General features: G+C 36.5%; 1 protein-coding gene across 1 annotated transcript in view; it reads left to right on the top strand.

Annotated features, from left to right (window-relative positions):
* Positions 1-2,009: 2,009 nt before the first annotated feature.
* fliI (FLII actin remodeling protein) overlaps positions 2,010-23,049 on the top strand; it is a 37,619-nt gene continuing 16,579 nt past the window's right edge. Inside the window, exons 1-12 of the mRNA XM_069309876.1 lie at positions 2,010-2,183; positions 4,933-5,043; positions 6,161-6,399; positions 6,991-7,152; positions 9,438-9,658; positions 11,808-12,024; positions 12,764-13,020; positions 13,536-13,716; positions 16,063-16,309; positions 18,005-18,190; positions 19,902-21,470; positions 22,431-22,595. Of these exons, the coding sequence (XP_069165977.1) occupies positions 2,118-2,183; positions 4,933-5,043; positions 6,161-6,399; positions 6,991-7,152; positions 9,438-9,658; positions 11,808-12,024; positions 12,764-13,020; positions 13,536-13,716; positions 16,063-16,309; positions 18,005-18,190; positions 19,902-21,470; positions 22,431-22,595 (3,621 nt within the window). The 5' untranslated portion in view covers positions 2,010-2,117. The remainder of the gene's footprint in view (positions 2,184-4,932; positions 5,044-6,160; positions 6,400-6,990; positions 7,153-9,437; positions 9,659-11,807; positions 12,025-12,763; positions 13,021-13,535; positions 13,717-16,062; positions 16,310-18,004; positions 18,191-19,901; positions 21,471-22,430; positions 22,596-23,049) is intronic.

Below are 23,049 nucleotides of genomic sequence, written 5' to 3'. Positions count from 1 at the left end.
ACAAAAGATGAAACAGAGAGCCATGAGCTAGAACGATGTGCTGAGTCCATAAGGAGGCGGAGCGTCCAGAAATACCTTCCTGTGATTGGCTGTTGAACGGAATACCAACACCCTTTTATTAATAAAATTTTAACTAAGAAATAGGTCCTTGTGCACAACAACAAGGTTGTTGTGAAAAAGAACAACAATTTCTGTTTTGCACCTGACAGAAATCTCCATCTAACTGAATAATTTACTCGAATAAGAGGGCAGAGCAGTGTATCATTATTTGTGTCAAGGCAACCCCCAATAATGTCACAAGTTAGGTAGCCAACCCATTTTTATATAACATCCTGCAATATTTAATTATCACTTTAAATAATTAACACTTCACTTTTTGGGGTAAATTAAAGTTAAAGCAGAATTTCATAAGCAGGACTGGTGGGCTGAACTAAGATGATTTACTAAGTGGATGTTCCCTTCCTGTGATTGGCTGTTGTGTGAATGTCAACAAAGAGTTTCTACCAATGATATGCCATCATTTTTTTTATTATGCACACTATACCCATCTGTGGGCGGGGCTTGGAACCTCTTACCCGAGCACAACAACCCGCCTTATGGGTTGCTGTTTGGCTATTTATAGTGCGTTGAAAAAGCAAAAGATGGCATTAGTTGTATTTTGTAGGGTAATTTGTTATAAGTGTAATTTGATGTCAACAGATGGCGTAAGCTGTATCTTATGGCCACTGTTGACCTGCCAGTTGATAGTGTTCTTATGTGGACAGATGGCATCAGCTGTATTATTATTATTTTAATAATATTATTACATCTAATTTGTTACAAATTTGGGAATTGTTTATTCTGAGATTTATTTGATTAGAGGATTTATTGCCAAACAGAATATAGAAAGTTTTGTCAATGTTAAGGGTGAGTTTGTTGGCAGTTAGCCAAAGATGGACTTTATTTCAGTATTTACTGTGGCATTTAGAGCAAGGGGGTCAGGACTGGAGTAAATGAAGGTTGTGTCGTCAGCAAATAGAATTGGGTTGAGGTGTTGGGAGGCATTTGGAAGGTCACTAATGTAGATGAGAAAGAGGAGAGGGCCAAGTATGCTGCCCTGAGGAACACCGATGTTGATGGGTAGGGTGGGAGAAATTGAATTATTCACAGAAACATACTGGAGCCTGTCAGTAAGGTAAGATTTGAGGTATTGCAGGGAGTGTCCTCTGACTCCATAATGATGTAATTTAAGAAGAAGGTTTTGGTGGTTGACAGTGTCAAAAGCCTTACGCAGGTCCACAAATACCCCAACAGGGAACTCATTTTTATCAAGAGCTGCATGAATCAAGTTAATCATACTAATAAGTGCATCGTTAGTGCTTTTTTGGGTCTGAAGCCATATTGACAAGAGCTAAGTATATTGTGTTTGGCTAGATAAGAGTAAAGCTGCATGTAGATTAGTTTTTCAAATATTTTTGACAAGTTAGGCAGGATTGATATGGGTCTGTAGTTGTTAACATCTGGGAGATCACCACATTTGTGGACATTTGTGGACTCTCGCCTTTTTTTGTAGAATATCTGGAAAGGTTTGGAGTTCAAGTGAATCAAGAGTGTATGAAGTAGTTCCATAGCTCAAAGTACATCATACCATTTGGTCTGAAATCACTGATAACAGGGCAATCACTCCTGTGGATTTGTTCATTGATACATCACGATAATGTTATTTCTCTGTGTACAGATAACCGGGAGTTAGTCAACTGTTGCGGGTTGCTTCATGGAGAAGAATAGTCGTTGGCCTAGATCAAGTGTGGGACCTGCCATCTGACAATTATATAGCCAACAGAAATGTTGTGCGTAATTATATATCGGCTATATAAAATATACAGATATATACTAAGAAAATAATCACTATAATAAAATCCTCTATATTTTGTATAAACAAGATAAATTCTCTATATTTTGTATAAACAAGATATTATTTTATTTATCTTACGTGAAATTGGCGTTGGTGAGCCATTCGCTTATGGTTTTAGTAGCCAGAAGTGTTGACGTGCTGTGGTGGTCGCTGGAGCCGTGTTAGCCGTGGGTGTGTCGTGGTGACAGGTGCAGCCCCTGCTGCAACATCCTGCAGGAGGGTCATGGCTGCTGCAGGCACTGTACTGCCCTTCGTCCGGGGCATAGACTTGACCAGAAATGACTTCAAGGTAAGCCTGATATGCCATTGAGCCAATAATGACATGATTGCGAGTCTGTTATGTAGTCGAATCTGCAGAATCACATTTGTTCTTAAGGTTGCATCTCGGCAATCTTGGGAAACTACGTAAGATGAGACGAGGGTAGAGTTATTTTCAAGAGGTTTCAAAAGCCCACTTTCCCTGACATTCATGAGGTTATGTAAAGTTTTGTATGGTGAGGTTCAACTATTATTTGGTATGTTAGGTTGGCTTGGGATTGCTTTATTTTTGTAATAAATTAACTATGTCGGGGGACAGGAAGTCAGAGTGTGTTCATATACGTTTGGCTTTTATCGAGGTTTAATCTCCGGTTATCTGGATTTCTGTCCACATATGAACTTTTGGCAGAAAATTATCCGGATGCAATTTTGGCAGGATAACCCAAATACATGGTTCAGCGGGCTTTAAATAACTGAGCTCATACTTTTATTTATTTTTATTTATTTATTTATTTATATACAAGAAGGTACATTGGGTTTGTGAGAATACATAGCATAGTATTTACAATCTTGTACAACCACTAGTAAGCTCAGCATTTCGGGTTGTACATTAAATATGTACAGTACATATAAATACTGTACAGTACAGTAAATATACAGTACATTAAATTTTATAACTAGCTTATCAAGACTGTAACTTGTTTAGTTAAATGAATTTTGGGATTCAGTCCCCGAGTTCATTATGAACCTCTGTAAACCTTTCCACTACTGCCCGCAGGATGGGTATGGGGTGCATAATAAATGAGCTGAACTAACTTCAGCAGTTAAGCTTGTATGGGGATCTCGATCACACTAAACACAGTATAGTATAAAGTTTTAACAAAAGCAGGGTCACATGTCAACATTACGAACAAGATTTTGTGAAAATTTAACCATTACAAAATAATTGTAACTACATATTTGCATTAAGTGATACAACACTATTGGTAATGATAAAATACCTGAAATATATTCATTGTTTCCAAGTTTGTATTCAGAGTTAGCTCTAGATAAAGTAAGATAGCCTGAGTTACAAAAGGACAATTTTTGTCAATACTGTACAGTAATGTAATAATAAACTTTTATTGCTATATAAATTGCAATATTTGTATGATGAATATTGTGTTGAATGGGGAACTCTCAGGGGAAAACGCCAAGCCATTATGACTATATAGCGCTTGGAAGGACACAAACCAGCGCATATACGAACGGAATGGTTTGTATGTACAAAATTCTCAGTGAACGAAGTTGTTTCTAGCCCAGTATCCGAAATTGCAGTATACGACTTGACCAGTCCCCGGGGTCAAGATAAGGATTTGGGATGGGATGGGAGGAGGAATGGTGCCTAACCACTTGGACGGTCAGGAATTGAACGCCGACCTGCATGAAGCGAGACCATTGCTCTACCGTTCAGCCCAAGTGAAAGGACAAATTCAGTGTTGAAATATGCAAAGTGTTAACTATGTGATGTTACTCCAATATTCCATGTTACACTATTGTCCATATCAGTTCCAGTATACATGGTAGTTGTACAATAATTAGTGTACACTGAACACTACATTACTGTAATAATAATATGATTGACTTTAGGCCAAAACCCACGACAAATACTCGCTTTGCTCACAATTAAAATAAGTTGAAATCCACCTTAATCCTTCTGTTGCTATATGTAGCTATGGTCAAATTGCAAAAAGTTGTTTAAAGTGAAATACCCTATGACATATGTGATGTAATTACCTAAGTGTAGTTACAGAATGAGAGCTACTCTGGTGGTGTCGGATAAAAAGCCTTTTAGAATGTCACTGATAAATCCGAATCTGCATCACTTGGCTCAGGATAAAGCATACAAGTAGAGGAGTTTTGGACTCGATGAACTGCCAGAGATATCCGGGTCAGGAGGAGGCTGTGAAACCATTTTTTACTTTTGAATTTCCCTGAGGGCCACTAACACACTAGTGGCCTCAATGAGGACAAGAAGTCGGCAGCTTGTCAAAGATCTCCCTCCCCCCATTTGTCCTGATGATTTTTCAAGCTGGATTTTAAAATTTAAGTTTTGGTATTTAAGGGTTTTGCAGGTTGGTGGTTCCATGGCTTTATAACCCTGTGGGTGAAAAAGCATCTCCTGTTTTTATTCCTGCATTGTGGCATGCTGTGTTTGTTTGCTCCTTGTTTGTGTTACATCTAACCCTTTGAAGAAATTGTCTAGATAAACATCCTCTAAATTGTTAAGTATATTTAAGGTTTCCATGATGTCTGCCTTGTCATGCTTGGTTTGTTGTTAGCCCTGAGGCCTAAACCGTTCTTGGTATGAGAGTTGACTTGGTTCTGGAATTATTTTTGTCTCCTGGTGTTGAACATTCTCCAAAAGTCCTTCTGAAGATGGTCATATTATAAAATACCAGCACTGTACCTGTATCCCCAATTTTTTTTTTATCAGTCTTTGCAAATGTTTTCTGTCTAAATGGATTGTGCATTTGTTTAAATACAATGTATTTACCATTTAATAAAAATTTTGGCCTTTTCAAGTACTGTACGGTATTTGGCCAAAGATGTAATCACAAAATGTCTTATGTTTTAAATGACTAAAGGTCAGTAATGCTGATTATAAAAATGGGTTAACTTTTTTCTTAGAACTGGAATAGTTTAGAAATGTAGAGTATTACTGTGTATGGTTAAATCTTATATTTGAAGTAGACTATACTGTACTCGGTCTTGGTGTATTATGATTTTATTACTTGCAGAACACTGGCATTCCTCGGAGCATTAAGGAGATGTCAAGTCTCCGTTGGCTTCGAGCCAATAACACCGGGATAGACATGGTGCCTGAAGAAATTAGTAAACTACAAAAATTGGTTAGTGGAGTTCGACACGATTGATATTTATTTAAAATATGTCGGTAAACCTATTTTATTTGCAGTATTTATATTTTCATAAATTGGTACATTTAATATATACAGTATTTAGATTCCATTCACCTGGGCTCTTTGGGTCTCGAACCGTGGACTCCATGAGTGTGAGGCTGAAGCTCTATTGACTGGGCTGTGTCGATAGAGCTTCAGCCTCATACCTGTGGGGTCCACGGTTTGAGACCCAAACAGCCCAGGTGAATGGAATGTTTATTTCCATGGAAGTGTGGATGACAGTGTACAGTATTTAGAATTGACCCTTGTTTCCACTTCCCTGAGAACACACACAAGATTGAACACAGTTGTATTTAATTGATGATCATGTAAGACAAATAAGATGCATTTGGGGAATTTTTTATCAGGAGAAAGTATCAGGCCATCACAACTATATAGCACTTTGGAAGGGATAAGGATTTGGGATGAGATTGTGGGGGGGGGAGGAATGCTGCCCAATCACTTGGACAGTTGGTGGATTGAATGCCAACCTTCACAAGGTGAGACCATCGCTCTACTGTCCAGCCCAAGTGGTTGGGTGCAATTTTGAGGAGACAAAGTGAACATAGAGGGAAATCAGGTAAAAGGTTTCCTTCCCTTCCTTCCCCTCTGCCAAAGCAGGGTATTGTAAATTCCACAATAAAGGATACTCTGTAGTGTGTTCAGAGAGTGTTTGCAGTTTTTTAGAATCTTTATCTGATTTTGTAAGTTTTTTTATTTTGTTTATCACAGGATTTGCTTGATTCATCAAGCAGAGATACACATGTATTCATTTGGTGGAGATTGTGTTGGTATTACTGTATTTACATTAGGATTTACATTGTCGGGTAATTTAGTATCTAGCCGAACCAAGTACTGTACAGTACAGTATATACTGCATATGAATAAAGTGATTCAGATTCATGATAGTAAAAACTAGCTTAAGTACGTATGTTGTGATTAACTTGTCTACTTGATATTAATTTATAAAGATCTTAAGTTTTGTAGTGATTAGTTTTGTATTAAGTATGTATTTTTAACAATTCTGTTTTTTTTAGGGTCATCATAGTCTTATGTTTTCATATTTCAGGAGCATCTATCTTTAAAAAACAATAACATAGAAAAACTTTATGGTGCAATAACATCCTTGCCATGCCTCCGTTCTCTTAATGTCCGGCACAACAAGCTGAAGAAATCTGGCATTCCTAGTGATCTTTTTGAGATGGACGATTTAACAACTTTAGATTTCTCGCACAACAATTTAAGTGAAATTCCAGAAGGCTTAGAGGAGGCAAAGTCTCTCTTGGTGCTAAACCTCTCTGACAATTGGTAAGTGTTTATTTTATGAACTTTTTTACAAAAGAATGTGATAGTCTTTTCATTAAGATATTGAGTATCCTGCACAGTGGTTCTTTATTTAACATGCGAGTTACATTCCTGGTAAATGGTGCAGTATATTAACTGAAGATCAAATGGGGAAAATAAATTTTTCTGTTCATGACAGTTGTTCATTATAAGAATACTGTATCCCAGTTTAAATTGAGAGAGTGCCCAAGTCTGATTATAGTAAGACCTATGCTTGTGAGATTTTCGGTCTATAAATTTTATCAAATGCAGTCTGCTTTGTACACTGTGTTGTTCAGTTTTTCATAATTTTTGTTTTCATAGATTGCATCTGAAATATTTTGCCCTGGGGGGGGGGGGAATAGATTTCAGAAATACTGTTCACAAAGTATTAATAAGTACAGTGAATACAGGTAATACTGAATGACTAGTACTATGAAAGATGATCATATTAGTGAGAGGAGGGACTGCTTGTTTGATCCATCTACTGTATTTCATATGGAAAGTGAAGTATTATATAGATTTTAGAGTTGAGTGTATCACTAAACTTATAGGTTAATCATATTTTTGTTTCAGTATTGAGGAAATTCCAGCACAAGTGTTTGTGAACTGCACGGACCTCTTGTATCTCGATGTTGGTGACAATCGTTTGGAAACTTTCCCACCCCAGATACGGCGATTGGTTCATTTACAGACACTAGTCCTTAATAACAATCCATTAACACATTTTCAGTTCAGGTGAGTATGTTGGGATTATAAGATTTATATATATGATAAAATGTGTATTTTCTGGACAGATTAGACATTGACTATACTCAGTGGTGGTCACTCATAAGAGCTGGTGAACTGCAGTCTTCCCCAGATACACACTGCCAGGTGTATGACTTAACCAACCTCACACTAGAATAATAAACAACTAACAAATGTCATGATAGTCTGTTATTTTCAATATATTTGTAATGAATTTAAAAAATTTTCATTAAAAGGAGACGAAAATGGAGGCTTCATGCTGTACGATAGTGTAGGATTTATCTGCGCTATATCTGGCATTGTGATGCAGTCTCCCCATTCTGTATTCCCACGAGCTGCCACTGACTATACTGTATAGATAATTACATTCATATTCGTGTAAACTATACTTGAAACTCTGAAATAAAGCTTCAAGTCAGTAAGAAAAGTATCTTGCTGAGCATGGTCTTTTGACGGCTTCCAATTCTTCCTTTATTGATCGTCTTTCTCAGTGTGCACGAGTCAATTCTTGGCATCAGGTTGTGTGTGGTGGCTGTTAGATCAGGGAATTAAGAGGTGCTTTCGATTTGTCATCATTGGAGTTGGCTGCCAGCCACCCAGACAGGCGAACTGATAGTCCTCATTGGCAGTCACCCATGATGCCCAAGAGTTCAGAAAGGCTTTGAGTTTTATGAAATGACCTCTAATGATTGTATTCTGGACTGAGTAGTAGTAGGCATCCATCAGTCTCGGGAGACTATGGAGATGCACTCTGAGTACTTTCTATGATTTCTAACACTTGAAATGACCCCTGAGGGATGCTTGAAAACTACATGATACTAATGCCAGTGTTTGATCTTTCTTAAGGCCATAAGGAATCATACCTTCAGAAGCAGCTGAATGATTCTGCTGAGAAGTTGTTTTTCTCGTTGAATTTACCTTATTTTTCAGTTAGTTCAGTTGATTGCGCCCCCCTTGATTATTTAGGCTCCCTGTGGTCTGGATAATCATGGTTTCCAGAGTGAAATTGTTTTTGTGACAAGATATACAGCCTTGAGTTCCATTGTATATGCAAATGTGTGCTTTGTCAGATGCATTGATAAAACATTACTGTATAGTACTGTATGACTAAATATATCAAAGATCAGATGCACTAGAAGGTCTAGAAACGATCATTCCGATCACACAAAGTAACTATTTTCTTCATTGTGCAGTCTGTTCTCAATCTGCACATAAAATATGTTTTTACAAAACGGTTTCAAAGTGAATTTGATTTTGTGGAAAAAGAGATTCTTTTAGAGACCATCAAAAGTCCACTATTTTTTCACTGCTCTCTCAAACTATCTGCCTGAATATACAATACTGTTCATAAAGTGCAAAATGTAAAGGCATTATGATTCAAGAATATAACCTAGAAAATTGTAAAACAAATAATAATACAGTAATAATAATAATAGAGGAGTCACAAGGTCAGTTTATGATTAAATTGTCACTCGAAAATAATAAGTTGGGCAATCCTCACATGTAAACTTGCATGCAGGAAATCTTATCCTCATTCCATTCGAATTTTGATGTTGAAAATCATGTACTGCAATGCAGGTTTGAATTTACATTTTCTGTACTCTCTTGTTGAGGATCAATTGCACAGTAAGGTAACTGGCTCACTTAATTTAATCTTGACAAATAATATCAGTTATTTCTTCAGACAACCTACCTGACTTTCCTAGTATTAGTTGACAATGGTAGTTATTAAAGGTAAAATTGTCAACCCGTTCTCGCAAATTTAATAAGTCAATATTGACTTATTAGTTGTGTGCATAGGTGACATACTAAACATAATAGTTTCCCTTGAAAAGCTTCGTAGAAAACACCGACCTTACCTAACCTACTTAGTATGTTAAAATAAGCATCTTATAGCTTCGTAATTACAATTGTTACTTAACCTATTATAGGTATAGGTTAGGTAATAATTGTAATTACGAAGCAATAAGATGCTTATCTTAACATACTAAGTAGGTTAGGTAAGGTCGGTGTTTTCTATGAAGCTTTTCAAGGGAAACCATTGTTAAGTATGTCACCTATGCACATATTTAATAAGTCAATATTGACTTATTAAATTTGCAAGAACGGGTTGAAAATTGTATAGCTCCATGTGTCTGTCAATGTGTGCGCGCTACCATTCCAGACGAAGTCTCTATAAAAATTGCAAAATACTGTAAAGAGAAACATTTGGTATACTTTTTAACACGTCCTTAAAACCTTTATGTAACATTTTGAAATTTTCTCTCCCACAGACAACTGCCATCCTTAGTTGCCCTTCAAACACTGCATATGCGTGCCACACAGAGATCCCCTTCCAATCTTCCTGCAAGTTTGGAGGGTCTCACAAATTTGGCAGATGTTGATCTGTCGCACAACAACCTTGCTAAGATTCCAGATTGCTTTTTTACGCTTGTTAACTTGAAGCGACTGAACATGTCTGATAATGCCATCACCGAAATAGGCTCGGCTATTGGTAAGTAAATTATTTTATAAAGATAATTCTTCATGAACTGATTGACAGGGATCACATTTCATTTGTAGCTTGGCAGCTATTATTTAAGCTCGACTGTACTTTGGCTGAGGGGCAAATGACAGCCCGCCAAACACACACCGAAACTACGACGTTGGTACAACATTCGAACAAGTTTTAACACCGCCTAACCAGTTATAACAACCAATATAGCAAGTTGTAACAACGTTCTAATACGTCACAAACACATTAAGATGTAACAACTTTATTACAAGTTGTAACAAGCGGAAAATGGATACAGTTTCGGTTTGTGTTTCCAGGGAGGTGATATCTTAATATAGTAAATGCTCATTACTGTATGTAACTATTAGTTTATACCGAGTCTCACTCTTTGTTTATACTTAGAGACTATAGAAGTAGTTAATAATAACTTACTTTTACTAAGGATTTATTGTTTTCCCTGGTAGTTTTGAAACAAAACTGATTCTTACATAATATGCCAACAGAGGAGCTAGAAGTGGTGAATGTTTTTAAGGAATGAAGCTTGGTGTTCTGGGTTTGTGAGATAGATAATGGAAATGGAGAGTGGAATGTAGTAAATGTAGTAAGAACAGGAGTGAAAGAAAATAAGGGAGGGAAGGAATTTGTCAATAACTAGTGGTATGTGGTGATGACTAACTTCTTGTATTGCAGTTCAAGGTATTTGTGTGTGAAATTCAAGTTTGAAAGACTAAAGGTGGCAAATGTGACTTGTATGCATTTTGTAATGATGAAAGTGAGAATGAGAAACGGTTATAGAATATTAACTGTGAGTAAACTGAAAGGTACTGTGAGAATAGACCTTTAGAATGGCAGAGTTGAAATTGTCCTAGTAATAAATTACATTGGTTGCAAATTGAGTTATGTATGCAATGAGAGAGAATATGTATTACTAATACATACTTAAACAAGGATATACATAAATATTCATGATATAGCATAAATTCTGAAATTATGAACCTTAATGAAGCAAAACGTGAAGGTAAGAATGATTTTTTTTTCTACAAGGTGATAGGTATCAGTGAGTCTGTAAAATGGTACAAAAGAGCAAACCAACAAAATTTATAGAGGAAGGGGGGAGTAAAGGGCAAAGGAGGAAAGAACATGACGTTAATGAGGTGATAATCCAGAGAATACGTTATTTGGAGACCTGACAGAAAAATTAGAAAAGATAGAGGCATTGCTCTTGGGGTAAAGGAACGACTAAAAGTAAGAGAAATAATACTCGACAACCCAAGAAAAGTTGGTAAATAGACTGGTAAATAGACTGTGAATAAATGACATGTTACGGAATGTGGAATTGGAGAAAAGATTGATCTGTGGGGGGGGGGGGGGGGGTTAGATAGTAAATGGTTACCAGAAGACTACATAAAGGACAATGTGTGAAGAGCCTATACAGGTACTTTGCTTTCCAATTTCAGAATTACTTTTAAATATTTAGATGGAGAAATGCCAAAGAAATTGTTCACAACTTTTGAGTCCAAAATTGAAATATGCAGCAGTTGCATTGTGTCCATATCTTAAAGAGCATCGGTAAACTTAAAAGGTGCAAAGACATGCAACTCGTCAGTCCTACACACCACCGTTGGCTTTTGGAACCGAAAAACATGAACTACGGTGAGAGGCTAGAGGTGTTAGGTATGCTAAATCTATAAGACGGAAGAAAAAGAAAGGATATGATAACTCCATACAAGATTGTAACATGAATCTTAAAAAATTGGCAAAGAGAAATTTGTGAAACCTGCAGCTTCAAGAACAAAAGGTCATAGGTTCAGGCCAAGGAAACAAAAGTACCAAAAAATATAAGAAAGTTCTCTTTTGCAAACAGAGTGGTAGACAATTGGAATAAGTAAAGTGAGGTGTAGATGCCTAAACTGTCATTAGTTTCAGAGAGTTATATTACAAAGAACTAGGAAGGCCGGACACCACAAGTTTAGCTCTCATCCTGTAACTACACTTGGGTAATCACACTTGATGCTTCAGACGGGTAATGATATACAGTAGTGGGTGTTTGTTACAATGAAGTATCATCAATTGCTCTATGATGCCCATTCTTAAAAATTTTGTTGTAGTTCACTTTAATATAGTAAATTTTATTTTTTTCCCCCATCAGAAAACTGGACCAAAATTGAGGTTTTGAATATGTGTCGTAATGAACTCACTGCTTTGCCTTCACAAATATGTAAATTAGAGAGTCTTCGCCGACTTATGGTAAATGAAAACAAGCTTGATTTTGAAGGAATTCCATCGGGTATTGGCAAAATTGTTGGTTTAGAAGTTTTCTCAGCTGCTCACAACCGCCTCGAGATGATTCCAGAAGGACTGTGCAGGTAGGGTATATAACCATCATGCTTCAGTCGTAATTTGATGTAATCCACAAATGATTTGGGATTTATACAGTCGACTTTTGCTTCTTCATGGAAATATATTCCTTATGGCCCTGTGCAAAACTGAGCTGAACCGGTATTTTGTCAACCTTTGAGTTGCTGCTCTGAGTCTTGAGACACTTCCACTGTGGTCAGCTGTAAAATTAATCAGAGCAAATAATCTTAAATTTTTATCTGTACATAAATTTCAAAACAATAAAAAAATGAACAATTAATTTAAAATACAGTACTGTATTGATATATCTTTTTATAAATACAGTATTGTTTCCCTTTATCGTAACATTAGAAAATGGGTTTGGGATATAGAACAAAAGTAAAATACCCTTTCTAAAAACAAAACTGAAAAACTAGATCTGATCATCTTCCATGAGCTTATTGCAGTGTAATCCTAGCACCATTATTGATGATTTATAACAAATTGTGATACATTGGGCAAGGCTGTTTAAAAAAATCTTAGTTTTCCAAGCTTTGTACTGTATCGCATTCACGTGTCAACCTAGTATACTGTACTTGGTTTGTGATTTATCATGTCAATAAGTTTACAATAACTTACATCAAGAATAATGTGCCAAAAGAATGATTTTAATTTTAACAAGATTTTGATTTATCTTAAAACAAAAATGTGTACGAGTGACAAAGATTTAATTTTGTAATAAATGACAATTAAAATTTCTTCTAACAGATGCCCCAACCTTAAGAAATTGATACTAAATAGCAACCGCCTAGTGACATTACCAGAAGCCATCCACTTCATCAGCGAAACTCTGGATCAGTTGGAGCTCGCCGACAACCCAGAAATGGTTTGGCCTCCAAAGCCTCGTGGGATGGCTCAAGGTTCGGGTATTGCCTTCTACAACATTGACTTTTCCCTGCAAGCCCAGTTAAGAAATGCTGGGGCCCAGGCTGCACAACTTGCTGCCACTCTGGCACAACAGCAAGGTTAGTAGCGAAGTAGAGCACCAAGGCTGAAAGACTCGAAAGATTGGATTACATGTAGAATCACATTGCAAATTAAGTTACTGATCATTTGTATCTATGCAGGTATTACACTGACCAACAGAGTAAAGCACTTGTTAATATCTTGTTCATTACATTTATCTTTGCATGTGTAAAGCAGGTGTACTTGTAAATGTATAAAGGATTTCTTTAGGTGAATACATACAGCCTAAGGAATTGCTTTTGGAAAGTTAAAAAGAAAAATGCAAATAATTGGTTATGAATTTCTAAGAAATTTTGGGTGCTTTCTAACGTGATTCAGTGGTTGATGACAAATACAAGGATTTCATTGACTAATAATTAAAGGAAAGAGTCAACATTAAAAAAACTAGATAAAGATTAATTGTTAATGAAATAAGAAAAATATAGAATAAATAAAATTCAAGGTATACTTTATGATAAGGCCATATGATAGTTACTAATGAATATATGGAAGATTGTATATGAATTTGCTTCAGGCACACCAAAAGACCCAATTGCTCGAAAGAAGAGACTACGTCAGTTCCGCAAAGACCAAAAGGACCAACAAGATGACAAGCAAGAAAAAATCCTAAAGGGCATGAAAGAGATCGCTAAAGATGAAGAGAAGCAGAAACAAAAAGACAAGATGACTGAGGAACGCAGCCAGGAGGTTAAAACGTATGTTGTTTTGTTGGTTAATACTCTGAATAAAGAGTTGAAACAAAATTGGGCTAATAATTGTAGAATGTAGCAGCATTATTTATTGAAATAACTGAAGCTAATGTATTTTGCTTTTTTGTTTTTGTTTTTGGTATCCTAAAGTTTCCTTAAAAATGTACAGTATTTTGGTTTCATATCTAGTTACAAATAATTTTGCAATTGGTAGGAAGTCCAATTCAATCCATACAAATATTTAGTATAGCACTCACACGCATACTTATAGCCTGAAAATGCCCAAAAAGAATTGTTCTTAACACTGTATTTGTCACATGGTTAAAAAGCCCTGGAATGTGGCACTGGCATGGCAAAGACAACATTTATACTGCTCGGGGACAAATCTGAATAATTACTTTGATTAATATGCAAACAACATCTTCCACTCTCCAAATAGATATGAAGTACAGAAAATTTATACTTAACAAAGCCAGCATTTGTTCATTTACACCATTTTGGCCCTACTTTTCAAAATAAAATGTGAGGAGTTGATGCCTTGGAAAAGTCATTTTGCATATCTAAAACAATTTTAATTATATTTTGAATATTGAAGTATTTTCCATATAAAGTATGGAAAATAAAGATTTTCAAATAAATAAACTACATTTTTAGTGTATTATATGCAATATAAATCATGGTTCAAGTGACTTAATTCCAGGACATAAATGTTCTAATATTACAACATATAGTACTGTACAAGAGATAAATACAGCCAATATGCATAATCACCGAAGAATTTTATGTATATGGGTATTAGTAGTAAAATAAACAATGAAGAGTTTTGCTCTTGTCTGAAGTGGCTCCCTTCAGTGACTACCCAACCACTTGGGCTGGACGGTAGTGACGGTCTCGCTTCATGCAGGTTGGCGTTCAATCCCCGTCCATCCAAGTGGTTGGACACTACCACCCTTGTGCCCCCCCCCTCCCTTCCCCAATAATCATCCTGACCTTTTCCAAGTGCTATATACTGTAGTCTAATGGCTTGGTACTTTCCCCTGGTAGTTCCCTTCCCTACAGTGACTCTCCAGAGTATATGTACTGGCACCTCGGGGCCAGTACCTTCACGACAGGTAGGTCTAACCATCTCAAGACCTTCATGACTCATGATTTTATTCTCTTGTCAGTGAGGCTGCAGAACTAAGGGAACCATAAAACTTCACATACTGAGGGAAAACCCTGCCAGGATAGCTTAGAGGGTCATACAAATTCCCTCATGTTTAAAGATTGAGCACGAGTGAATACTTCACTAATGTTATTCCAATATCTAAAATGCAATCTTGCTACTTTCTCTTACTGCAACATTCATGGTTCATGGCACTTGAACCTGCTTGTCACCCAGGATTCCAGTGAGGCCAACACATCCACACTTGACTGGTGCCCCTATCTGAAACACCAGATATTCTTAGGCAGTGTGTTTTGAGTAACCTGGTTGACTTTTCTATTTATTTCATGGTCCAATGTTGGGTTAATGCTTTATAATGCTCTTTTTGATCACATTTGCCAGTTGATTTGTGTGTATACTGTAATTTATTTTAGCAAACTTCAGCCATGATTTCAGTAACTTTACTGGTGCACTGTTTGGCCACAATTGGCTGCTTCCCACAGTTATCATCAATTATGCTGCTGTTTCCTCCTTATGGTGGACATCCTTAGTTCTTCCTCACCTCAGATAGTGCCTTGGAATTTGGCCACAAAGTGCGACCTGAAGATGGTAGTGATGTAAATAGAAGTTTAGTTTTAGTATTGCATTTGGGTTCTACTTGGTTGGGTGAGAGACTTACTTTGTACTTGTGCTAGGTTCTGCTAAGCTACAGGCATGTAGCATGTCATGTGCTATGTTGACATGGCTTTGACATGAAGGGAGGTTTGTTATGAAATTCCGGATCCATACATTGTGGAGGTTATTTGCTTCAGCTCAAGTGGTTGAAGTATTAAACATAAGAATAAAGGAAACTGCAGAAGGCTTACTGGTTCATGGAAGGAAGCTCATATTGATATACAACCAAACTTGTGTGTGTTTAACCTTCGCTTGAAACAATTCTAAAATCTCTCGTCAATTGTATTACTCAGTTATTTGTTCCATAAGTCAACAACTCTTATTTCCAAACTAATATATGACCAGGTCTTTTCTGAAACTAAACTTAATAAATTTGTACACATTGTTTTTATAGATATATTTAACACCCAATCCCTTTTGTTATACTTACTTTCATTTGCATACTTAAGTATGTCACCCCTTACCGATACATATGTGCCAAGTATTGAAAAAGTTTGCACATTTTTATTTAATTTAATTTTGCTTTATTGCAGCCAGAAGCGTTGGGATGAAGCTTTGGAACGCCCACCTCTTAACTATCACGAGTTCTTTGACCCAGATGTTGGTCGGATTCCAGGACTCACCATTTGGGAAATTGAAAATTTTCTTCCAAACCAGATTGATGAATCTGTGTTTGGCAAATTCTATGGAGGAGACTGCTACATCATCCTTAAGACTTCTATGGATGAATCACAAAATCTAGAGTGGAAGATATTTTTCTGGATTGGTGAAAAATCAACAGTAAGGAGATTATAAAGCACATTTTTTCCCCAGTAGTACAGCAATGACTGCTCTTCATTGGCTTCATACTTTTGCTGACAAATTATTGCAATTATAGTTTGTATAATTTATAGGTTAAAGATGCCTAATGTTTCCATGGATGTTCAGTGTGTAAGGCTAAGAGAGCAACCCGTCCTCTTAAAAATAACGTTGCTTTTCGCTCGTATGCGCGCTATGACCAAAAATGAACATAATTTTAAATAAAATCGGCTCACGGAAGTGATGTATTGTCCCGCTTTCTGTCCGAGTCTTCTGGCTTACTCGGAAAGGTTAGGAGAGGAAACTTGTCATGAAAAATGTTAATTGAGTTTTGAAACTTAAAGAATTTCTTGCCCACCTAACCTACCAGAGGACTCTTAACTTACTGTTTTGGAAAAAAAAAAATCCAAAATTTATTTTCAAAATTTTAATTTTCAAATTATATCCATATTCGGCCATACGGGCAACAGCCAATTCAGCCGTAATTTGTAAGAGGACACGCTGAAGAGAGAAGGGTCACTAGAAGAATTTAGTTAGATAATAATGTTCATGAGAATACTACTAAAAGTGAACGTGGAAGAAAGTATAGGTTAACTATATCAAATGAAACTGAAACTAAAATTAATGGAGAGGTGGTTGATTAGTCTAATTACTTGGGATGTGTTATTAATATAATAATAATTTTTTGAAAGTGAGAGTAGAGTAAAGCAGAGACAAAAATTGGCTGGAACAATTTAAGTTGTAGTTAAGAAGACTTGGATGAGAAGAGATGCAGTTAAAGGGCTGCAAGGAAGAGTAATGTAAACATGCCTGTTCAGTCTTTGGATTATTTAATATTTAACATTTATTTAATATTTTGTAAAGATTAGGTTACAAAAAAATGTACCCAAGACAGAAGCAAGTACACACGGTGCCATCATCAAACTTAAACATTTTGAGGCTCAGTCCTGTTGTAAATTGCCAAAATAATCATTTTCAGAGTGCAGGTTAAAACAATAATTGCACAGACCACCGAAGTGAATGCCTTTAGCACCATAACTAAACCTAAACACATTTACACTTGATCCCAGAGTGAATCAAATTGAATAATCACAAAGTAAACATGTTAAGAGAACAGAATATGTAAATGAACACAAACACCACATTTCACACTTGGTTGGTACACACACGTGGTGAAACATTTACCAGTGCCTAACCATGATTTCTACATGCTGGTGTGGGTGCTGTCATAAGTGACAACCAGGTTAACAAGTGTGTTATTGGTTATGCCAAGTTGGCTATGGAAGAGATTTCAGTGTTTGAACTGTGTGAGGTCACTCCATGCTGGAATGAGTGTTTTCTCCAGTGCCTTTAGCACCAATATGACCCAATAAAAACAATTGGGAAGATCATGTTGCTCCAGTGCAGAATATCATCCTGCCCTGATGGCACAATCCTGTCCAATAGAATGAGACAGGATCTTGTCTTGCTTTGAAAAGGCTTGTTATTTGCACTAAAAGCTGTTTTTTCTTACATTATTTCACTAAGCATGTAGAAACTTCAAAATTGTAGCAGCCCTAATTTTTCTTTACATTCAAATACAAACTGTAATTATCTTCATTTGTATACAGTACTTTACAATACATAAGAAATAAATTTTGTAAGCAATGTTAATTTGGCATCTCTTCTGCTTGACAGCTGGATAAAAAAGCATGTTCGGCCATCCATGCTGTTAACCTGCGAAATTACTTGGGAGCCCAAGGACGTACTCATAGAGAGGAGCAGGCTGATGAATCTGACGAGTTCCTAGAGTTATTTGACCATGATATTACCTATATTGAAGGTGGTCGAACAGCCTCTGGGTTTTTCACTGTGGAGGAGATGGTAAGTAATTTAGTGAATGTAATATTACATATGCAGATTTATGCAATCGTTCATGCATTATTGGTTTATACGAAATTTTACCTTTGTTATTTTTAAACTGTGTATATAAAATATCATTACCTAATTTTTTTTAAGCATTTCATTATTTCAAGTATCTGATGTGTCCTAGGGACATGATGATTGTCAGACAATAACATATGGTAGTAGCATCACTTAGAGTGGAATGCTCTCTACTGATTTTAGTTTCTCTTGCATCTTGGCAGTGTCCAAGCTTCTTTTCCAGTTACACTGAGCACTCGGGCTACTAGTACAGTACTTTGCATTTCTTTAAAAATATTGAATTCCAGGAGTCTGGAGCCAAGGCCAAATGCATGGACATTGTCAATTTCTTTTTCAGTCTATAGTGTTTGTGTTAGCTCCAATATATTGTATGAGTTGTTGATAGTATAGTTGTTGATAGCATTCATGGGAAAAGTTATCAGAATTTTAAACTTTCACATTGTACATTCTGTGCAGGCTTAAGTTTTTCTATTACACTCTGCTAGTGCTTGCACCCTCGCTCTCACTGGTTGCTATGTATTCTATGTGTTCATCTTTGTTTCCTTGTATCAGAGCCTATACTAGTGCCTATACCAAATCATTTGCAATGCTCACAGTTAATTGACCATTTTCAGAATTCAGTTACACATTACTGATTAGCACAATCTTCTTTCTCTTAATACCACCAGGATGATTGCTGCTGATACCAGATATAGTTTTTGCAACAAATTATCAAAGTTACTATGGAAACAAATTTTTCATATTGAAAACAAATGAAAAAAGAAAATCTCACTAATGGCCCAGTTCTGTGGTTCAAAGCAAGGTAGAAAGTACATGGCTTGTTTAGCTTGACTGGGCCTGAATGGGTCCAGTTGGGGCAGGCAGGCACATTATGTAGGCTGTCAGGCAGAAAAAAAACTCTAATTTTAGCAGGGAACTAAACTCTTCAGCCTGAACACAGTTCTTGATAATTTATTATTTGTTATAAAGATAATGTTGCTTTATTTTTTGCTGTGATAAATTGTTTTAATATAATTCTTGGTTATATAGTAATCATAGGCCCCTCAACATGCTTCAAATACCCCAGACAGTCCCTCCCGACTACCCTACATATTTCACAACACCCCATACCCCGACACCATCCGCCCCAACACTTCCAATACCCCTCACTTCGACCCACTGCTGTATGGGATTATTGTGGTATGCCCTAATGCCATTCTTGGCATTAGGGCATACCCTAATATCCAGCAAAATTTCCCCAGTTTTGGATTTCTGTCTATATATGGTGAAGTTTGGCAGAACATTGTGGATACGATTTTGGCCTAATAACTCTAATATCCATTTCAACAGCCATCGGATAACCAAACTTGTACAGTTTTTAAAAGCAATTCTAAAGTTGGAAAGCATAGCATACACTCCTTGCAGAATGTTCTTAATGTGGCAGTTTTCTATCCAGAACCCTGATCTTTCTTTTTCAGAATTTGTTTGTGTGTTACTTTTTATAAATTGTCATTGCCAAAATTTTAGTTAATTTTATTTATAGAGCTTGTAGCATGTGCAGTAAGATGTTAGGCCATGTTATATGTTGGACTGTGTATTTTAGAATCTAATGTCTTGTCTCATTTACACTTTCATCTTGAATGCCAAAAAGTAATGTACTCTCATTTTCCAGGAATATCCACTTCGTCTGTATCGCATCTTTCCAACTAACATTGGCATTCACTTGGAGACTGTGGCATGTGTAGCCGAATCCTTGGACCCTCGGCATGTATTTTTACTCGATGATGGTAAAGTCATATATGTTTGGCAAGGGAGTAAAGCAAAGAAAACATTAACCACCAAAACGAGGCTAAGTGCAGAAAAGATGAACAAAGAAGAGCGAAAAAATTTAGCTGAAATTCATACACTGGTTCAGGATAAGGAGCATAGTGAGTGGCCACAATTTTGGGCAGCTCTTGGACTAGAAGAGGGTGAGGAGGAGGATTTAGAGATTGAAGAGCATGTGGATCCAAAATTTACACCTGTTGTTCCAAGACTTTACCAAGTTGGACTTGGTATGGGATACCTTGAACTACCCCAAGTTGATGTACCTGAAGGAAAATTGGTTCAGAAATTACTTAAAACAAAGAATGTGTATATATTGGATTGTTTCTGTGATGTCTTTGTTTGGATTGGCCGTAAGTCAACTCGTTTAGTGAGAGCTGCTGCCCTGAAACTGTCACAAGAACTGTTGAAGATGATAATTAGACCAGACCATGCAGTAACTACTCTTGTTAAAGAAGGAACGGAGCCACAAGTTTTTAAAACAAAATTCAATGGTTGGACAGATGTTATTGATGTTGACTTTACACGCACTGCAGAGTCTGTGAGAAAGACTGGGGCCAACTTAAAGGATTGGGCCTCTAAACAAGAGACTAAGGTAGACCTGAGTGCCTTGTTCACACCTCGGCAACAGCCAATGACCTTAGAAGAGGCACAGCAGTGTATGGATGAGTGGAATGATGACTTAGATTCAATGGATGCCTTTGTTTTGGAGGGTAAGAAGTTTGTCAAACTTCCAGAAAATGAACTTGGACACTTCCATTCTTCTGAGTGTTATGTGTTTCTATGCCGTTATTGGGTACCTGGAGAACCCCCAGAAGATGAAAAAGAGGAGGAAGCAGAGCCAGAGGATGACTTCCAGTGTGTTGTATATTTTTGGCAAGGACGACAAGCTTCCAATATGGGGTGGCTAACATTCACCTTCAGTCTTCAGAAGAAATTTGAAACCTTATTTGGAGATAAGCTTGAAGTGGTGAGGATGCACCAGCAACAAGAAGCTGTCAAATTTATGGCTCATTTCAAGAGAAAATTTGTCATACACTCGGGACGACGGAGACAAGAGAAGCAGCAAGTAAAACCAGAAGAAGAACCACATGAAGGTGATGCCAAAACAGTGAAACCCAAACCTAAGCCTAAACAAAGACCACCACCAGTGCCAGAGGAACCTCAGAAGCCTCAGCCCGAACTTTTCCATATGCGATCTAATGGCTCCCCACTCTTTACGCGCTGCATAGAGATAAAGCCAAATGCAGCATCTCTCAACTCTGAGTTTTGTTATATTCTCAAAGTTCCATTTGGTCAGGATGATGACAGTGGTATTGTATACGTATGGTTGGGTGAGAAAAGTGATGAAGAGGAAGGAAGACTGGCAGAAGAAGTTGCACAAGAAATGTATGACCCAGAAAAATACAGCCTCCAGGTGTGTTATTTTTCATTTTTATTCTTACATACTGTAATTTAAAATAAATTTCTGTATCCTTTCATTGGTATACTTTCAAGTTGGAAGGCTAGTACTTGAGAAGCATCAGTTGCTGATGCTTTTATCTGATGTAATGTTTTCCTTGGAAATCATCCATGAGGGGGTGACCATTTGTTAACCACCACCTGATATTTGTAATGCCCTAAAGTCTTAAAACTTGTACATGCATCTGAAATATTTGTCAACAGTTTGACATGCTGGGTTACTATATATGAAGCAGTGTCTACCAGAAAAAATAGGAAAACACACGGGATTAAAATAATTCAAAGAATGGGAAATTGTTACAGGAAGAGTTTAGGGTAATATGGAGGAAATGAGGTTATTCTTTGTGGTAATGTTTACACTGTTAGGATTGGACCATAATAATAATTTATTTTAACTAAATACACACATTTTTAAATTTGAATTGTTAATACAGTAATAAGTATCATACTTAGTCGAGAGTGTACTGTAGGGGGAGGTGTAAGGGATGCTTTTTGTAGAGGTGTGAAGCAAGGCTGTTGCTTGAAGAGGGGGGGGTCCATGGTGAGAAAGCCGAGGGTTGGTAAAATTTCTGAAAGTTTTTTATGCCATTCACATAAGACTGACAAGCAAGTTCTTAGTGGCTTGAATGCTGTCAAGTGAAAACCTCTTCGAGTTCTCATCTTGCATTTCCCTGATAATTTGACAGTTTGAACCACAAAAGAACATTGACTTAACATTTTTATTCATTGCACGGTCTCACACCTAAGCATACACACAATTTTTTATATATTGATAAAATATTTAATGAAATTTTGTAATTCAAGAAATCTGAATTGAGTAGAATGGAAATACATTATCTAAAATGTACTAAATGTTCATTTCCAAAATAATTATGCAAATTATTTTGTTAACTTTATATTATTTGCATCTGCAAAGGTTGTGAGAGAAGGAGAGGAACCGGAGAACTTCTTCTGGATTGGTATTGGTGGTCGTAAACCTTATGATAAGGATGCAGCGTATATGCGCCACACAAGACTTTTCCGATGTTCGAACGAAAAGGGATACTTTGCCGTCTCTGAAAAATGTTCTGATTTTTGTCAAGTAAGTTATTTTTATGCATGTATTGCCACATATCAGCAATATTGCTGCTAACATTTTAGTTTACACATTTATTAGCACTTGTAAGATTGTATCAACTGGCGAGGAGATTGTAAAAAACTGTACAAATCCTCAATAACTCTTTCTGCAGCACAGCAAGTTTGGCCCTATTCTGTTTAAGATGTTACCAAGATCATTTTTTTATATTTGTTTTTTATATTATACTTCTAACAAGAAAAATAACTTCCATCTGTACCATTACAAAAGGGATTTTATAGTAAAAGTTAATTATCTTAATTTAAAATAGTCAAAGTAACTCAATAGTGGGTCATGTGTGTTCCCAATATATAAACATCATATCAAAAACAGCAATAAGTGTATTTACCAAGGAATTGTATGTGTTAGTCACAAAATGCTAGCAAATATTCATTCCACTTTTTTCTCCTATCCACATTGT

The sequence above is a fragment of the Procambarus clarkii genome, chromosome 66 (assembly GCF_040958095.1).
Source record: "Procambarus clarkii isolate CNS0578487 chromosome 66, FALCON_Pclarkii_2.0, whole genome shotgun sequence".
Lineage (NCBI taxonomy): Eukaryota > Metazoa > Arthropoda > Malacostraca > Decapoda > Cambaridae > Procambarus > Procambarus clarkii.
The sequence above is the reverse complement of the archived record's forward strand: the minus strand, read 5'-3'. Positions and strand labels throughout refer to the sequence as shown.